At 42.7% G+C, this 13,800-nt stretch overlaps 1 protein-coding gene across 1 annotated transcript in view; it reads right to left on the bottom strand.

Annotated features, from left to right (window-relative positions):
- SLC15A1 (solute carrier family 15 member 1) overlaps nucleotides 1-13,524 on the bottom strand; it is a 127,961-nt gene extending 114,437 nt beyond the window's left edge. The window contains exons 1-6 of the mRNA XM_063950765.1: nucleotides 13,512-13,524; nucleotides 12,940-13,164; nucleotides 7,409-7,428; nucleotides 5,993-6,077; nucleotides 5,046-5,187; nucleotides 4,808-4,927 (exon numbers count right to left, since the gene is read on the bottom strand). Coding sequence (XP_063806835.1) covers nucleotides 4,808-4,927; nucleotides 5,046-5,187; nucleotides 5,993-6,077; nucleotides 7,409-7,428; nucleotides 12,940-13,164; nucleotides 13,512-13,524 — 605 coding nt within the window. The remainder of the gene's footprint in view (nucleotides 1-4,807; nucleotides 4,928-5,045; nucleotides 5,188-5,992; nucleotides 6,078-7,408; nucleotides 7,429-12,939; nucleotides 13,165-13,511) is intronic.
- Nucleotides 13,525-13,800: the final 276 nt, after the last annotated feature.

The following is a 13,800-nucleotide window of genomic DNA, read 5'->3' as shown; positions in this document are numbered from 1 at the left end:
AAATTCGCACTTCTCCAGCTTCGCCCCAAGCCGGTGGTCTCTGAGTTACTGGAGGACTAAGCGTACATGCTTCCGATGTTCCTCCAGGGAATGGGAGAAGATTAGGATGTCATCTAAGTATACAACTAAGAATCTATCCAAATATTCCCTGAGCACATCGTTCATGAAGTCCTGGAAGACTGCCGGGGCATTACAGAGCCCAAAAGGCATCACCAAATATTCATAATGCCCTGAGTGGGTATTAAAAGCAGTCTTCCATTCATCCCCCTCTCTTATTCGGATTAGATTGTACGCACCGCGTAGGTCAATCTTAGAAAAAATGGTGGCAGTACGAAGCTGGTCAAACAAGACCGAAATGAGAGGCAGTGGGTATGAGTTTTTAATCGTGATACGGTTCAATTCCCTGAAGTCGATGCAGGGTCGCAACGAACCGTCCTTTTTACCCACGAAGAAGAACCCCGACCCAACTGGAGACTGTGAAGGTCTGATAAATCCCTTAGCCAAGTTCTCCTGAATGTACTCTGCCATAGCCTGAGTCTCAGGACGTGACAGGGAGTACAACCTGCTCTTGGGAAGCTTAGCATTCGGCAACAAATCAATGGCACAGTCATAGGGGCGATGGGGAGGTAGTACCTCTGCAACTCTTTTGGAGAACACGTCCGCAAAATCTGCATAACATCCTGGCAATCCTGGCAAACTTAGCTGCGAAAGCCTGCTGGAAGGCTCAAGCAACTCCTGAAACAATCAGTACCCCAACTAAGAATCTCCCCAGAGACCCAGTCAAATTGAGGATTGTGGGCCCTTAACCAGGGTAACCCCAACACCAATGGAGCAAAAGTACAGACAGTCACATAAAAGGACAATTTTTCAGAGTGTGTGGCTCCAATAAACAAAGAAATCTGGCTAGTGCAAGAGGTAATTTTACCCTGGGATAATGGTTCCCCGTTTAACCCACAAATCTCAATTTCCGATGCCAAGGGTACTAAGGGAACAGAGTGTTTCAGGGCGAATTGGCGGTCCATAAAAACCCCGTCGGCCCCACTGTCCACAAAGGCCTCAGTCTTGACAGTTTGACCGAGGATCTTCAAGGTCACCGGAATGATAAAAGTCTTCTTGGGAAATTCTGACTTCTGGCCTGACAGGATATTTCCCATCACCCTCAGGCCCTGAAGTTTTCCGGCTTTTCTGGGCATGATACTACCACATGACCTTTATTCCCACAGTACAAACATAACCCCTGCTGTCTCCTCCGCGTCTTCTCACCCAATCTGCATAGGCTCCTCGGAAAATTCCTCAGAGTCTGAGGTTCCCTTGGGAAAGAAGGAAACCTCGGTCTCCCTTTCAAGCCTGCGCTCTCTCAGCCGTCTATCCACCCGAATGGATAACTGCATGAGCTGATCCAAGCTATCAGGCAAGGGATATTGTACCAGTTCGTCTTTTAACTGGTTAGAAAGACCTCTTCGGTACTGGTGTCTCAGGGCTGGGTCATTCCACTGGGTATCATGGGCCAACCTCCAAAACTCCGTACAATAAACCTCAACTGGCCTTCGCCCTTGCTTAAGGAACGAAATCTGAGCCTCGGCTGAGGCCGTCTTGTCAGGGTCATCATACAACATGCCCAGTGCCGTAAAAAAAGCATCAACACTTTTAAGCGACGGACAGTCAGGCTGCAACCCATATGCCCAGACCTGTGGGTCTCCTTGTAGCAAGGAAATCACTATGCCCACCCGCTGAATCTCCGACCCAGAAGACTGAGGCCTAAGCTGGAAATATAGCTTGCAGCTCTCCTTGAAACAAAAGAACTGCGAGCGATCTCCAGAAAAACGATCCGGGAGATTTACTTTTGGCTCCTTAACCCCTGAAGGTACTGCTGCTGCGGGAGCTCCGCCAGCGGCCTGCGAGGTGTGCATTTTAATGGACAAATCATTAAATTGTCGAGTCAGGACCTGCACCTGATCGACCACCTGTTGCAAAGTATTTTGAGGGGTATGCTCCATATTCCCACAAAATTTCAACAGGAGTATTAGGCTTCTGAATAAGTTATGCACACCAGTGCCAGCAGGAATGTACTGGTGTCTGAACGGTGAGGGATGCGAAACAAATGAACTCACAGACAGACTGGGGAATATGACATTACATACACAGAAGGTGATAGGGTAACAAAATAAACACAAAGTGAACAGAGAAGCCCAAAGGCTAAGAAACTGGGTGTCTCCCTAGTATTAGGAATGCTCAGATGGAAAGAAGCGAGATGTGGTGATCAAATACGTAGAGAACCCGAAATGCTGTTGCTAAGGGCAACAGCAAAACCCTTAAGGGTTACCAATGGGTGTGGCAGTAAACTCCTTGGTCAGAGATGGAATAATAGACACAAGGAGAGTCTCCACAATCCTAGTCCTCACTTGCAGTGCACTGGTTCAGCTTACTGCCACTAAACTGACACCTGAACACCTTGCACAGTGAGAAAGGATTTTGGCATGCAAGTCTGAGAATACAGCCGCAAACTTGCTAGGTTCACAGAGTAGCAAAAGAACCCCAGCATGTTAAACGACTGACTCCAGTCTTACTGCTAGGTCTGGATTGGCAGAGTGTAATACCAAATCCCAAGGCCTATTTGCAGTAAGCAACAAACAAATACAAAGTTTACACAGTACTAGCTAGCTTTCAGGAACTGACTAACCAACAAAGATTCAGCAGCATCTGCCTAACCTGAGAAGAGGGTTTATATAGCAGGTGCTGTCCACGCCCCACTCAGACCTCACAGACTGTGAGCACAAAAACCAGCACCGGATCCCCTGCCGTGCACAGAACCTGTAACCACTGCACAGCAAAAGACCCGAACCGGAGTATCAGCTACGCTCAGGTTACTCCGCTAGCACTTGTCTCCCGGTTGCCATGACGACATGGCAGCACAGAGCAGGAGACCCTAACAAGTACATGGCACTTACAAAAACTTCAAAAGAAGCGCTATGGATAAGCGAGACATTTTGCGAATTAGGTCTTCTTTACCACAGTGAGATCATCAACATAAAGTGTGATAACAAGGGAGCAATTGATCTTTCTTGTAGCATAAAGCATCATGGACGAACTAAGCATATTGCTATAAGACATCATTTCATTCGTGATTTGGTGGAAAACAAGTCTGTAAATGTGGAATAGGTTACAAGTGAAGAAAATATTGCCGACATGTTGACAAAAAGACGGTCATCACACTTGCTACTTGCATTCCTGATTGAATGTGGACTAAAATATGGTTAATGTTGATTTATTCTTACTGTTTTTGCTTCACGTTATGTTTTCAGTTACAGGAGTGACTTTATTGATTAGTTTGATAAAATGTCATGTTCTTTAAACTTGTGACTGGAGACAGTCTTGAGCGAGGGGGAGTGTTAGAATATGGTGCACTCTGTACCTGTCTCCTTCTGTGTACCAGTCTATGGGTGCATCCCCTAGTGTTAGACCTCTAGTGCCAGGAGTCACTCAGAGGCAGAGTCATATGATGTAGTTCCTGTTCCTCCATCTCAGAGAGAGTGAGGAGAGTGTGACACACACAGAGCCTGAAAGACAGTGTCCTGGTGTACAGGTGTGCAGAGTTGAGACTGGGGGCATATCTCAGCTACAGAGACTCACAGTGTTAAAATGCAAGCATCCCAGCTCCAGAGCTGACACTGAGCCGGGCACCGCATCATCATTCTACAGTGGGAGTCAGACTGCATGGCTGTGCAATCCTCCATTCCTCACCACCACAGACATCTACTGATAAGTAATGCTACCTAATACTGTTACCTTGTGTGATATATGGGCTCCTGATTACTGATATCAGTGTTACATCTGAGTCACCTGTGTACACTAAATAAACCTGCATTACAGTGTAAGTCACTACGTGTGTGGACTGATGTCAATGCACCAGATAGCCCAGTACATTCTGCCAACAATATTAACAAATTTTTTGCTTTTTGTGAAGTTGAAACTGTGTCACTAATGCCACTTTCGCATTGCTTTTAGCGGGATTTCACAGGTTCTTCCCGGGTGCATTCTGCTTGAGACCCCTTTCAGACTGGCGGCTTTGACACGACATATTGCCGTGTAGAGGACGTCACTGCGTCATGAGTGAAGGCGGTGCTTGGAGATCAGATGATCTCCAAGTGCCGCCTGCTCCAAGTGCCGCCTGTTCCCATACAGTGAACGGGTAAGCGAGTCGCATCGACCTGCCAACCCGTTCACACTGCCCTTCAACCCGGGTCATACTGGGTTATTTTTGGCAGCGTGAAAGGGGCATTAATGAAAGAATAGGAAGTGAGAGTGCACGCTCTTATATTTACAGAACCTGGGTAACATGCCTTTTTAATTCAATGCAATATGTGAATAATACAAATGTTTATTATTTTACATAATTTTTGAATGGCTTTTCCTGTGTGACATCTGAGCATGCCTGTAGTGTAGTAGGTCTGTCAGTTATTAAGTTTTTAGCCTTTCTGATATCAAAATCTTCATCTCTGATTGGAAGTTTCATTTATCTCCTACCTGACCATCAAATTTAATCCCCTAAATGTATGCTCAGCCCATCATTAGACCCCACCCCCTCTACAGACCCCACCCCCATTAGGGCTGCTTCTAGAAATTTCACGGGCTGGTTTTCCAACCCAATCCACCCCTGAGTACCATTAATACCAACAATGAAAACATAGAAATTGTGACTTTAGCTACATTTAATGCAACAATGACTATACAGCACCTTCCATAAAGTCCAGATATAAAATATGCAGAATTTTGATTAGACTTGTCCCTTAACATTACAAATACTTACATGTGGAGACCAAGAGTATCCGGGGTTCCATTCCTGTCTGCATCAGTAAGATCATGAATGGAACTTACAGACATAATGACCTGACCAACTGCATAAACAATAGACAGATAGACAATGGTCCTGTATGTAAAGCAGATACATTAATTAGATTATTAAGACAAAAAAAAGACTCAAATAAGTAAAAATATACAGTAATATAAAGTCTCTAGAAGTGAATAAAATTTTAAGATTATCTTACTTGAATTTCCCCAGCCAGGAGTCAGCAATGATCGCTCCTAGGATTGGAGTCAGGTAACACACAGCAACAAAAGTGTGATAAACCACCGTGGCAAGGTTGTCATCCCATTGTAGAAAGTATTTAAAGTACAAAACCAACACCGCTATAAGGAAGATATAAATCATGTGACCAGACAGCTCTCAGATTAATTTACCTAATCAATGAAACACTGCCTGTATATATATATATATATATATATATATATTTCAATGGAGAAGAGCCCTAATTATGTTGAGAACTGATATTAGTGACAGATATAGAGCTTTTCTCAAATTATAAAGCCCTGCAGCCAGTGATGGCGATCAATGGTGATCGCCGGAGGTATTGTAACTATTGCCGGAGCTCTCCTGTGTTAATTTCCCCAAACATATATGCAAGATGTACCTCAGCAGTACAAGTACTGTAGGAGGCCCTCCTATGACATCTTGAGATGGTGATAGCAAACGCAATCCACAAAAGTGCTTTATTGCTAAAATATTTTTTTTCTTGGTAATACTATTAAAATACTGTTGTTTTTTCAGTCTATTTCTTCTTTTAACACAAAGCATTTCTTAGCTTTCCGGATATTTTTTATTGCTATATCGGCTGGCAAATTATTGTCTATCACCCCTAGAAGTGAAGATAGAAAGTCTTTATTTTTTGAACCTTAATGATAAATACACGTTGCATACTGAATAATGAAAAAGACTTGGAGCATTTTCTATGTCTCTTGGAGCATTTTCTATGTGTCTCAGTGACTAGATTCCACATAAGTTCCCTGGCACTAGTTACATGTTGAACAAATTTTAATTTCAAATAAAAGATTTTTCCTAAAATGTTAGATCTTTACTTCTCTTAGAAATCACTGTTAATGGCTTAGAATTTGATTGATAGAAGGACGCTAAATTAAATGGGATATAATCCTTTACCTCGCATTCCATAGTAAGAAAACCTTTCACAGAACTCATTGATGACGATGAAGAAGATGCTCAGAGGATAGCCGAAGCAGCCCGGCTAATTGGAAATACAAGAGAATGGAAATTACTTTTTTAAGTCACAAGTATAATAGAATATCAGAAAGAGCCTATTATAGTGTTAACAATCAAAGTAGGAATATCAGTAAAAGTAAACAAGAAGGATGCAAAACCTCAATGTGGAAGTCGGGTGTGTAAAGCAGCTCTAAAGGAGATAGGAATGTTATTAGTAATTTATTAATATTTAAAAAAAAAAATAATCTGCTTTTTATTTTATTTATTAATGATACCTTGTTTTATTTATGTTCCCTTCTTTATGCCAACCATTTAGATTGTTTGCATATTAATTATGCACTATTGCTTAATATCTTTAATATGTCTGTATATTTTTCTTCTTTGTTATATACTATCCATCACTTTGATATGCTTTTGTTTTATTTTTGTGTGTCTTCAATAAAAACTTATGATAAAAAAAGAAGCTGGATTCTTCCCCTCTCTTCCAGCATCCAGTCTCTGTTACAGACCCTTTGTTAAATAATCACATTGCTGTGTTACAGCCTTAAGGTGGGTACACATTAGGCAATGTGCTCTATGAGCGACGTCGCCTAGTGTTTCACCCTCCCGGGCCAGGCGGTCGGCGGCAGTGCATACACACTGAGCGATATGACGTCACACCGTGGCCGGGCCGTGCAGGCAGCTCTTGGTCATGCCACACTCCCATAATCCCGCCATAAAACAGACCATCTCCATATGTGCTTTAAGACACCTCCTTGTCACCGCCCAGGAACGCCACTACATTTTGTCCATGCGCTTGTCTGAAATTGCAGCTGTGAACTGTATGGCACAATTGGGACACAAGCGCAATACGACTTAGAAGCATGCACCGTAGCAAATAATTGCTTCACTATGTCCAGCATCGGCACTGCAGCCACCTCCCAATTAGGCCCAATATCCTAAACTTCTTATGAGAGTAAAGACCAGTACTCACTGGCCGACGTGGGAGAGATGTGTGCTGAGCGAACCACTCAGCACACATCTCTCCCGCTGCTCAATGTGTGCTGAGGGTGCGTGGGGAGACGGAGGGGGCCGCTCATTTCACCCAGCGGGTGAAATGAGCGACATGCTAGATTGGCCTGCATGGCAGGCCAATCTAGCGATAGCGATGCGCGGGGCTGCGCATCGCTATCGCTGTGGGGGGTACACATGGAGCGATCATGCTTAAAAGCTAAGCAATCTAGTCAGATTGCTTAGATTTTAAGCAGTGATCGCTCCGTGAGTACCCCCCTTAAGTATGGTAATGTATGTACATACAGTATAACAATATGTATTGCTAACAATGACACAAACATAATTTGCATAAAAAGAACTTACAGTTGATTTTTCGCCCCTCCCTGTTTAGGAAATACAAAAAGAAGTGAGTAATATTTAGACAACAAACAATCGTGTTAAATGAGCGTTTACAAAAATAATGTGAAGCAACTGATCTTACAGTATTTATGGCTGGAAGTCACTGAATGGAATAAGTACTGTATTTTTCAAGGTTAATAAATGACAGAAATACACTGTTATCTGTGCTGTGCTATACTGTAGCTGTGAAAATCAAATAGCAATCTTAATTCAGAAATGCCTCTGTAAATAACATTATTTGCTATGAATGCCTGAGAGATGATTTGTTCAGTTGCAGTGAAAAAAATGGATATTGCAGAGTGTATTCAAATTGTAAAATAAATAGCAGAACGTAAAGATGGGGATACTGATTTTCATGTGTGCCGCTCTAATAATACTGTACTTTATGTCAAATAAAACCTGTAGCCAAAGGTATAACTGCAATTGTAGCAAACGTGCAGGTACTACTGATCCTCAGCTGCAAGGGGCTCACATTCCCTGTCAAACGCCCCATTTGTTTATGTGTTGATGCTTGGATGGTACATAAGACACTTTACTAAATGTTGCAGGGTGGCCCACAAATGTTTAGTAATGTCACTGCTTAAATTACACTGTCTCTGCATGCAAATAAGGGTCTGAGTCACAAACAGCTCCGAATGCAACAGCAATGTTAGAAAATGGCACATGCGCACTAGTGACCATATGCATTTTTGTGCATGGTAATTTTTTGCAGATCTTGGCCGTTTATATCCATACGTGAAACAGGTGTCAATTCACTTTACACATGGAAGAGAACTGTCTCATGAGAATTTTGTAAACATGTAGTTAGAACTGCATCCTATTCTGAGTTGTTATAATAATAATAATAATATTATTAATAATAATAATAATAATAATAATAATAATAATCATTTTATTTATATAATGCTTTCTCTCTGATAAGACACAAGGTGCTTAACAAACAGAATGAATAGAAAGGGAAAAAAAAATTATGAGCATAGTAAAGAGTCACAGGCGTGCGCAGATGCTGACACAGGGAGTGCCGCTCAGGACTTCCCTCCTCCACCGGGTAACAGACTACCTTCTCCACCCCTTGCTCTAGGACATAAGACTGCTCACCTGGGCCACCAGCTAAGCAGTCTATGTCATGGATGGGGGGGTAGACCATAATGCGGTGAAGGGTGGAAATCCCAGAGCGGCATGCCCGTGTCAGTGTCTGCGCATGTTTATGTAAAGAGTACTAGCTAGACCATGGAGTAATACAAAAGGTGTGGCAACCATTTTTGGTCCTCAGTTTTAGGGAATATTCATCCTGCACATGAATGACCCAGGTGAGGCAGCCATTTTAGGTGTATTACATAGGATTACACTGGGCAGGATAGGCAATGCCAAGAAATGAAGATGAAATGAAGTAATTCAGAGATAATATTTATTATTTATAACCATCCGCTTCTCACACTTTGCCAATAAACAACAGATTAAAACACAGAACTAAATTATATGAATAACCCAAAAGGACATTTATATTACACACACACACACACACACACACACACACACACAAACACACACACATCTAATGACCGTAAGACTCAAAGACTGGGGTGCGGTGGGGGGGAGGTATGCAGCCTTGTAGATAAATAAAGTAATAAAGTGAAGTAGTTGCCCAATCAACCAGATAGTTTCTGTCATTTCAAAAACTGTGCTAGAAAATTGACAGTTAGGGGGAGATTCAAATGATTGAAAAGTCAGTTGGGAGTCTTTTTTTTACTATCTAATAGACAGGAAAAAACAGACACCCAACCGACTTTTCAAACATTTGATTTCCATTAGAATCTGATTGGTTGCTTTGGGCAAATTCTCCAGTTTAGTTTTCGTGTGATTGTCCTTTCTGAAGTGTAGTAGTCGCAGTTTTATTACTTGACTTTTGACTACTATGGTTTTTTTCTTCTTCATTGAGATAGCCTGACAGTGTGGTACTATGTCTCCTGGCAGCAGACACGGGACATGAAGGTAACGTTGCATCAAACATCCATATCACACTGATACATGCCTTTGAATCAGCGCTAGGCACCATATATTGTAAATGTATATTTTATAATGTCTTTTAATATGTTATATGTAGTACTCTATTCATGGTTGTAGAAATGAATGCTCAAAATGCATGGATGAAGCACATATGAGAAATGTTTTAGGTATATTGTTGTATACACATTGATAGCATGATTGGTTTAAGAGACCACAGGGTGGAACTACCCCACTATGGGATTGTGTGAAAGAACAGAAGAAAAACTGGGCATCTGATCCCTGGGTAGAGAGATAATATATACCTTCTGTGACATCAAGAAGTGTTGTATACTGCTGTGAACATCTGTATGCTGTATCCCCCCAAGCAATCCTTGCAAGGGAAAGAATATTTTTTAAGACTACTTGAGCAATAAACATCTTGCCTTCAGGATGACTGCCTTTAATCTTGTGACCAACGGAAATGAGACAAATGCAATCCCATTCCCCCTGGGTTAAGTCTAGCATCTCCAAACTCCAGGACCAGTGGGATTCAGCTGGTACCAATTAGGAGGCGTGTCAGCAGCGTGTCTACACATACACAGCAGCAAGCGGTATCAGCAGGTTCTGGTAACCGGAGCCTGAGTGGAAATCAGTGGTCCCAGGGTCGTGGTAGGAGCTGGTGGTGGCAGCAAAATACCTGCCCACTGTGCAGTGGGTGGGGGGGGGGGGGGGGGGAGTCAGTAACAGGCGGTTGCTGATGGTAAGAGGGATTCTTCTCTTGGCCTAAGCCCGTGGGACCCAATCCAAATCTGTGTTCGCTTGACATGGGCAGCGAAGCGCATTTGGTCACATATATATATATATATATATATATATATATACATACATACATACATACACACACACAAAGATAAATATATTTCAAATAATCATTTAGGCCCATTTTTCGCTGAGGGTTTATGGAAAAAAATTAAGCAGAAAATGAAGATTGCCTGTATGTGATGTGCAGTTCCTTTTCATTTCCATACTGATGAGCTTGTGCAGCAATTGCTGTAGTACAGAGATACAGAGATCTTATTCTAGATTTTGCCCGTGTTCTGTGCCCTTTATAAATCAACCACACAATAAACCCCGGTAGTGTTCATATTTGGTAGATGTGTTTAGTTTTTGCTCTGGGTGCGGGTACAAGAACTATTGGATCACCTTTATGTGGCTGCTGGATAGATGATCCACTTTATGCTGGTGAAGTTCTTCGAACAGTTGATTGTCGATGATTTTGTAACCTGGCTGCTGTGCAGTGATTGTCTGTGTTCATTACTGCAAGATGTGCCATTTTCAGTGTTTCATTTCTAAGCAATCTGACAACACGGATCTCTTTGTGTATATGCCCATAGCGATAGCAATGCGCGACCCCATGCGGCGCTATCGCCGGTTCTAGATTGTGCCTGCATGCGTGCTAGACTGCTCACCACACATCTCTAAGTGATGCCCAGTTATTGGCAAATTTGTGACATATGACACATTATGCTCTCGACAAAAAGCAGCAGCTGGATCTGCCACCCATTTCAGAAGAAGAAGCTCTGAAGAAGGTGGATGTCATTTTATGCATTTGTTGCATTCTGAACTTTATAAGCGGATAGTATTGGCAGTGATACTAGGGCAGGCATTCCCAACCACGGTCCTCGAGGAACACCAACAGTGCAGGTTTTAGTGATATCCAAGCTTCAGCACAAGTGACTTAATTAGTAGCTCAGTTATTTTGATTTAACCATCTGTGCTGCAGCCTGGATATCACTAAAACCTGCACTGTTGGTGTGCCTTGAGGACCGTGGCTGGGAATGCCTGTACTAGGGGCTAGATGTAATAGGGTGCGATTTTTTTAGGCGTCTAAAGAATCGCACCAAATCGAACATTTGTAACGTGCGATTTTTTACAAAAAAATTGCAAATGTAATAGGGTGCGAATTTTAAGGTTACAACGGACTTCACATATGATTATTGGCGATTTTTAGTAAAGGAAACATCAGTGAGATGTCTGGAACAGTAAAGAAAGTGTTAACAATAAAAAAAAAATGACGTGCAGGCTCCCCCCCCACCCCCCACCCCAAAAGCATAACCAGCCTTGGGCTCTTTGAGACGGTCCTGGTTGCAAAAATACAGGGGAAGGGGGGAATTGACTGGGGTTCCCTGTATTTTAACAACCACCACCGGGCTCCTGGACCGGTCCTGGTTCCAAAAATGCGGGGGACAAAAGAAGTAGGGGTCCCCCGTATTTTTGAAACCAGCACCGGGCTCCACTAGCCAGGGAGGTGATGCCGCAGCCCCATGGGACACTTTTGTGCAGGTCCCTGCGACTGCAGCATCACTCCTCCCAACTAGTCAACCCCGGCCGGGGTTCCCTGGGGAGTGGGGACCCCTTAAATAAAGGGGTTCCCCCCTTCAGGCACACAAGGGCCAGGGATGAAGCATTGGACTGTCCCCTCCATCCGTGGGCTGTGGATGGAGGGCTAATAGCCGTGAAAGTGTTAAAATGAATATTGTCTTGTGCTGTGGAACTACAAGTCCCAGCAAGCCTCCCCGCATGCTGGTACTTGGAAAACCACAAGTACCAGCATGCAGGGAATTAAAGTGCCCGCTGGTACCTGTAGTTCCACAACAAAACAAATACCCCACAAAAGACAAAACACACACACACACCATGATAGTAGGAGTTTATTAGCACACACTTACACACTCACACATACTTACTGTACCTACATCCCACGCCGCCATTTACGACCACTTGTCCAAGTAAAATCCATTAGGGTATCTGTTTAAAAAAAAAATACAAAAAATCCTGTGTAGATCTGTCCTCTTCGATCCATGTAGACATCCCACGAGTTAAAATAAAGAAAACTCATTCACCGGAACCAATGAACACGTAGAAGTGTATGTGCAAACATACACTTCTACTATGCGAATGGGGACCTCTACCAATAGTAATATCAATAGAGGGTCCCGTAGGCCAATCAGGAGCCGCTGCCACAGCAACAGCTTTCTAATTGGCTCTATGTTGCTGGGGTACAATAGTTTAATGAATGGAGACACTGTGCACCATTCATTACTAGGCTGTGTGACGATTAATTGATGTAACCGCAAGGGTTTTCCCCCTAGGTCAATTGATGAGATAAGAGATAGGAAATCCATCCATCCATCCCAGGGCTTTTTTCCAGATGGAGAAGCCTTAATTGCCTCAACTAATTCATCCTGGGTAAAAGTCCTGTTCAAATCTTGAGCCTCTTCCTCAGTCAGTGTAGGAAAGTCAAGACCCTTGAGATATACCAAAACCACCTCGGTACTCACCTGACTAGCTGACGTTGGAGAGCCCTCCACCAAGTTCTAAATCTTAGAATAGTAGGAATGAAATTCCTCAGCAATTTCTGAGGTCAAGTAGCACTCTCGGCCATTATTGTCCACTGCTGACTGTAGATGCATGGAAGCTTGCTATGCACGCAAAACTCCTGCACTTACGAAAATCTAATTTAACTTTATCCAACATAAGTTTGTTCACAGATTGTCTATCCTTAGCAAACTCTGCAAGGATATCCCCAGGCACAGCCTTATGGAATGTCTCTAGCACCTGAATCTTCGGTAAGAACATCAACCTTTGCCCCTCCTTCTGCTTCTTCATATATGAACCAAGCTGAATAAGCTTATCTCTCAAAACACATTTGTGGACTTCCCACAACGTAATAGCTGACATACAGTATCAGGACTCGTATTAAGAAAAACATAATCATCGATATACTGCTTCAGTTGATCCCTACAATAGAAATCCTGAAGGAGAAGTGCATTGCGTCTCCACAAATGGATAGCAGGCGGGGGTGGAATATACTAACCATAAGGGATGTGGGTGCATGGTCCGCTCATGTGAGTTGTTCAATCTGTATTGACATACATATGAAGGTGTTTATGCTCTAAAACAGATAATCAATCCTAGAGCATACATTATCAAGGTTGGAGAAAATGGTATAATCATGGTCTACAGGATTCCGTAATTTCCAGGTATCCACCAATTGGTGCTCATGAATCAGATGACATACCTTGCGATGCCATTTCTCAGGGTTATTGGAGGCTGCAGAAGATGAGTCTAAGAGTTGTAGGATTCAGATAAAATCACCCCCTTTTAACACTATACCCAGCATCAGAGTGTACATTATTAGAACACTAAATGTTCTAAAAATGTAGGTTGACCCACATTCGGGGCATAAATGTTAACAAATGTGAAGATTTGATTGTGAATCATGCACTTTATCAGCAATCCTCTACCCTCAGTTACGACATGAGTTTCAATGTTAGAGAAGGGGAAATGGCATCTTAAAAGGATTGCGA

The sequence above is a fragment of the Pseudophryne corroboree genome, chromosome 2 (genome assembly GCF_028390025.1).
Source record: "Pseudophryne corroboree isolate aPseCor3 chromosome 2, aPseCor3.hap2, whole genome shotgun sequence".
Taxonomy (NCBI): domain Eukaryota; kingdom Metazoa; phylum Chordata; class Amphibia; order Anura; family Myobatrachidae; genus Pseudophryne; species Pseudophryne corroboree.
Note: the sequence above shows the minus strand (reverse complement) of the source record. Positions and strands in the feature narration are given on the sequence as shown.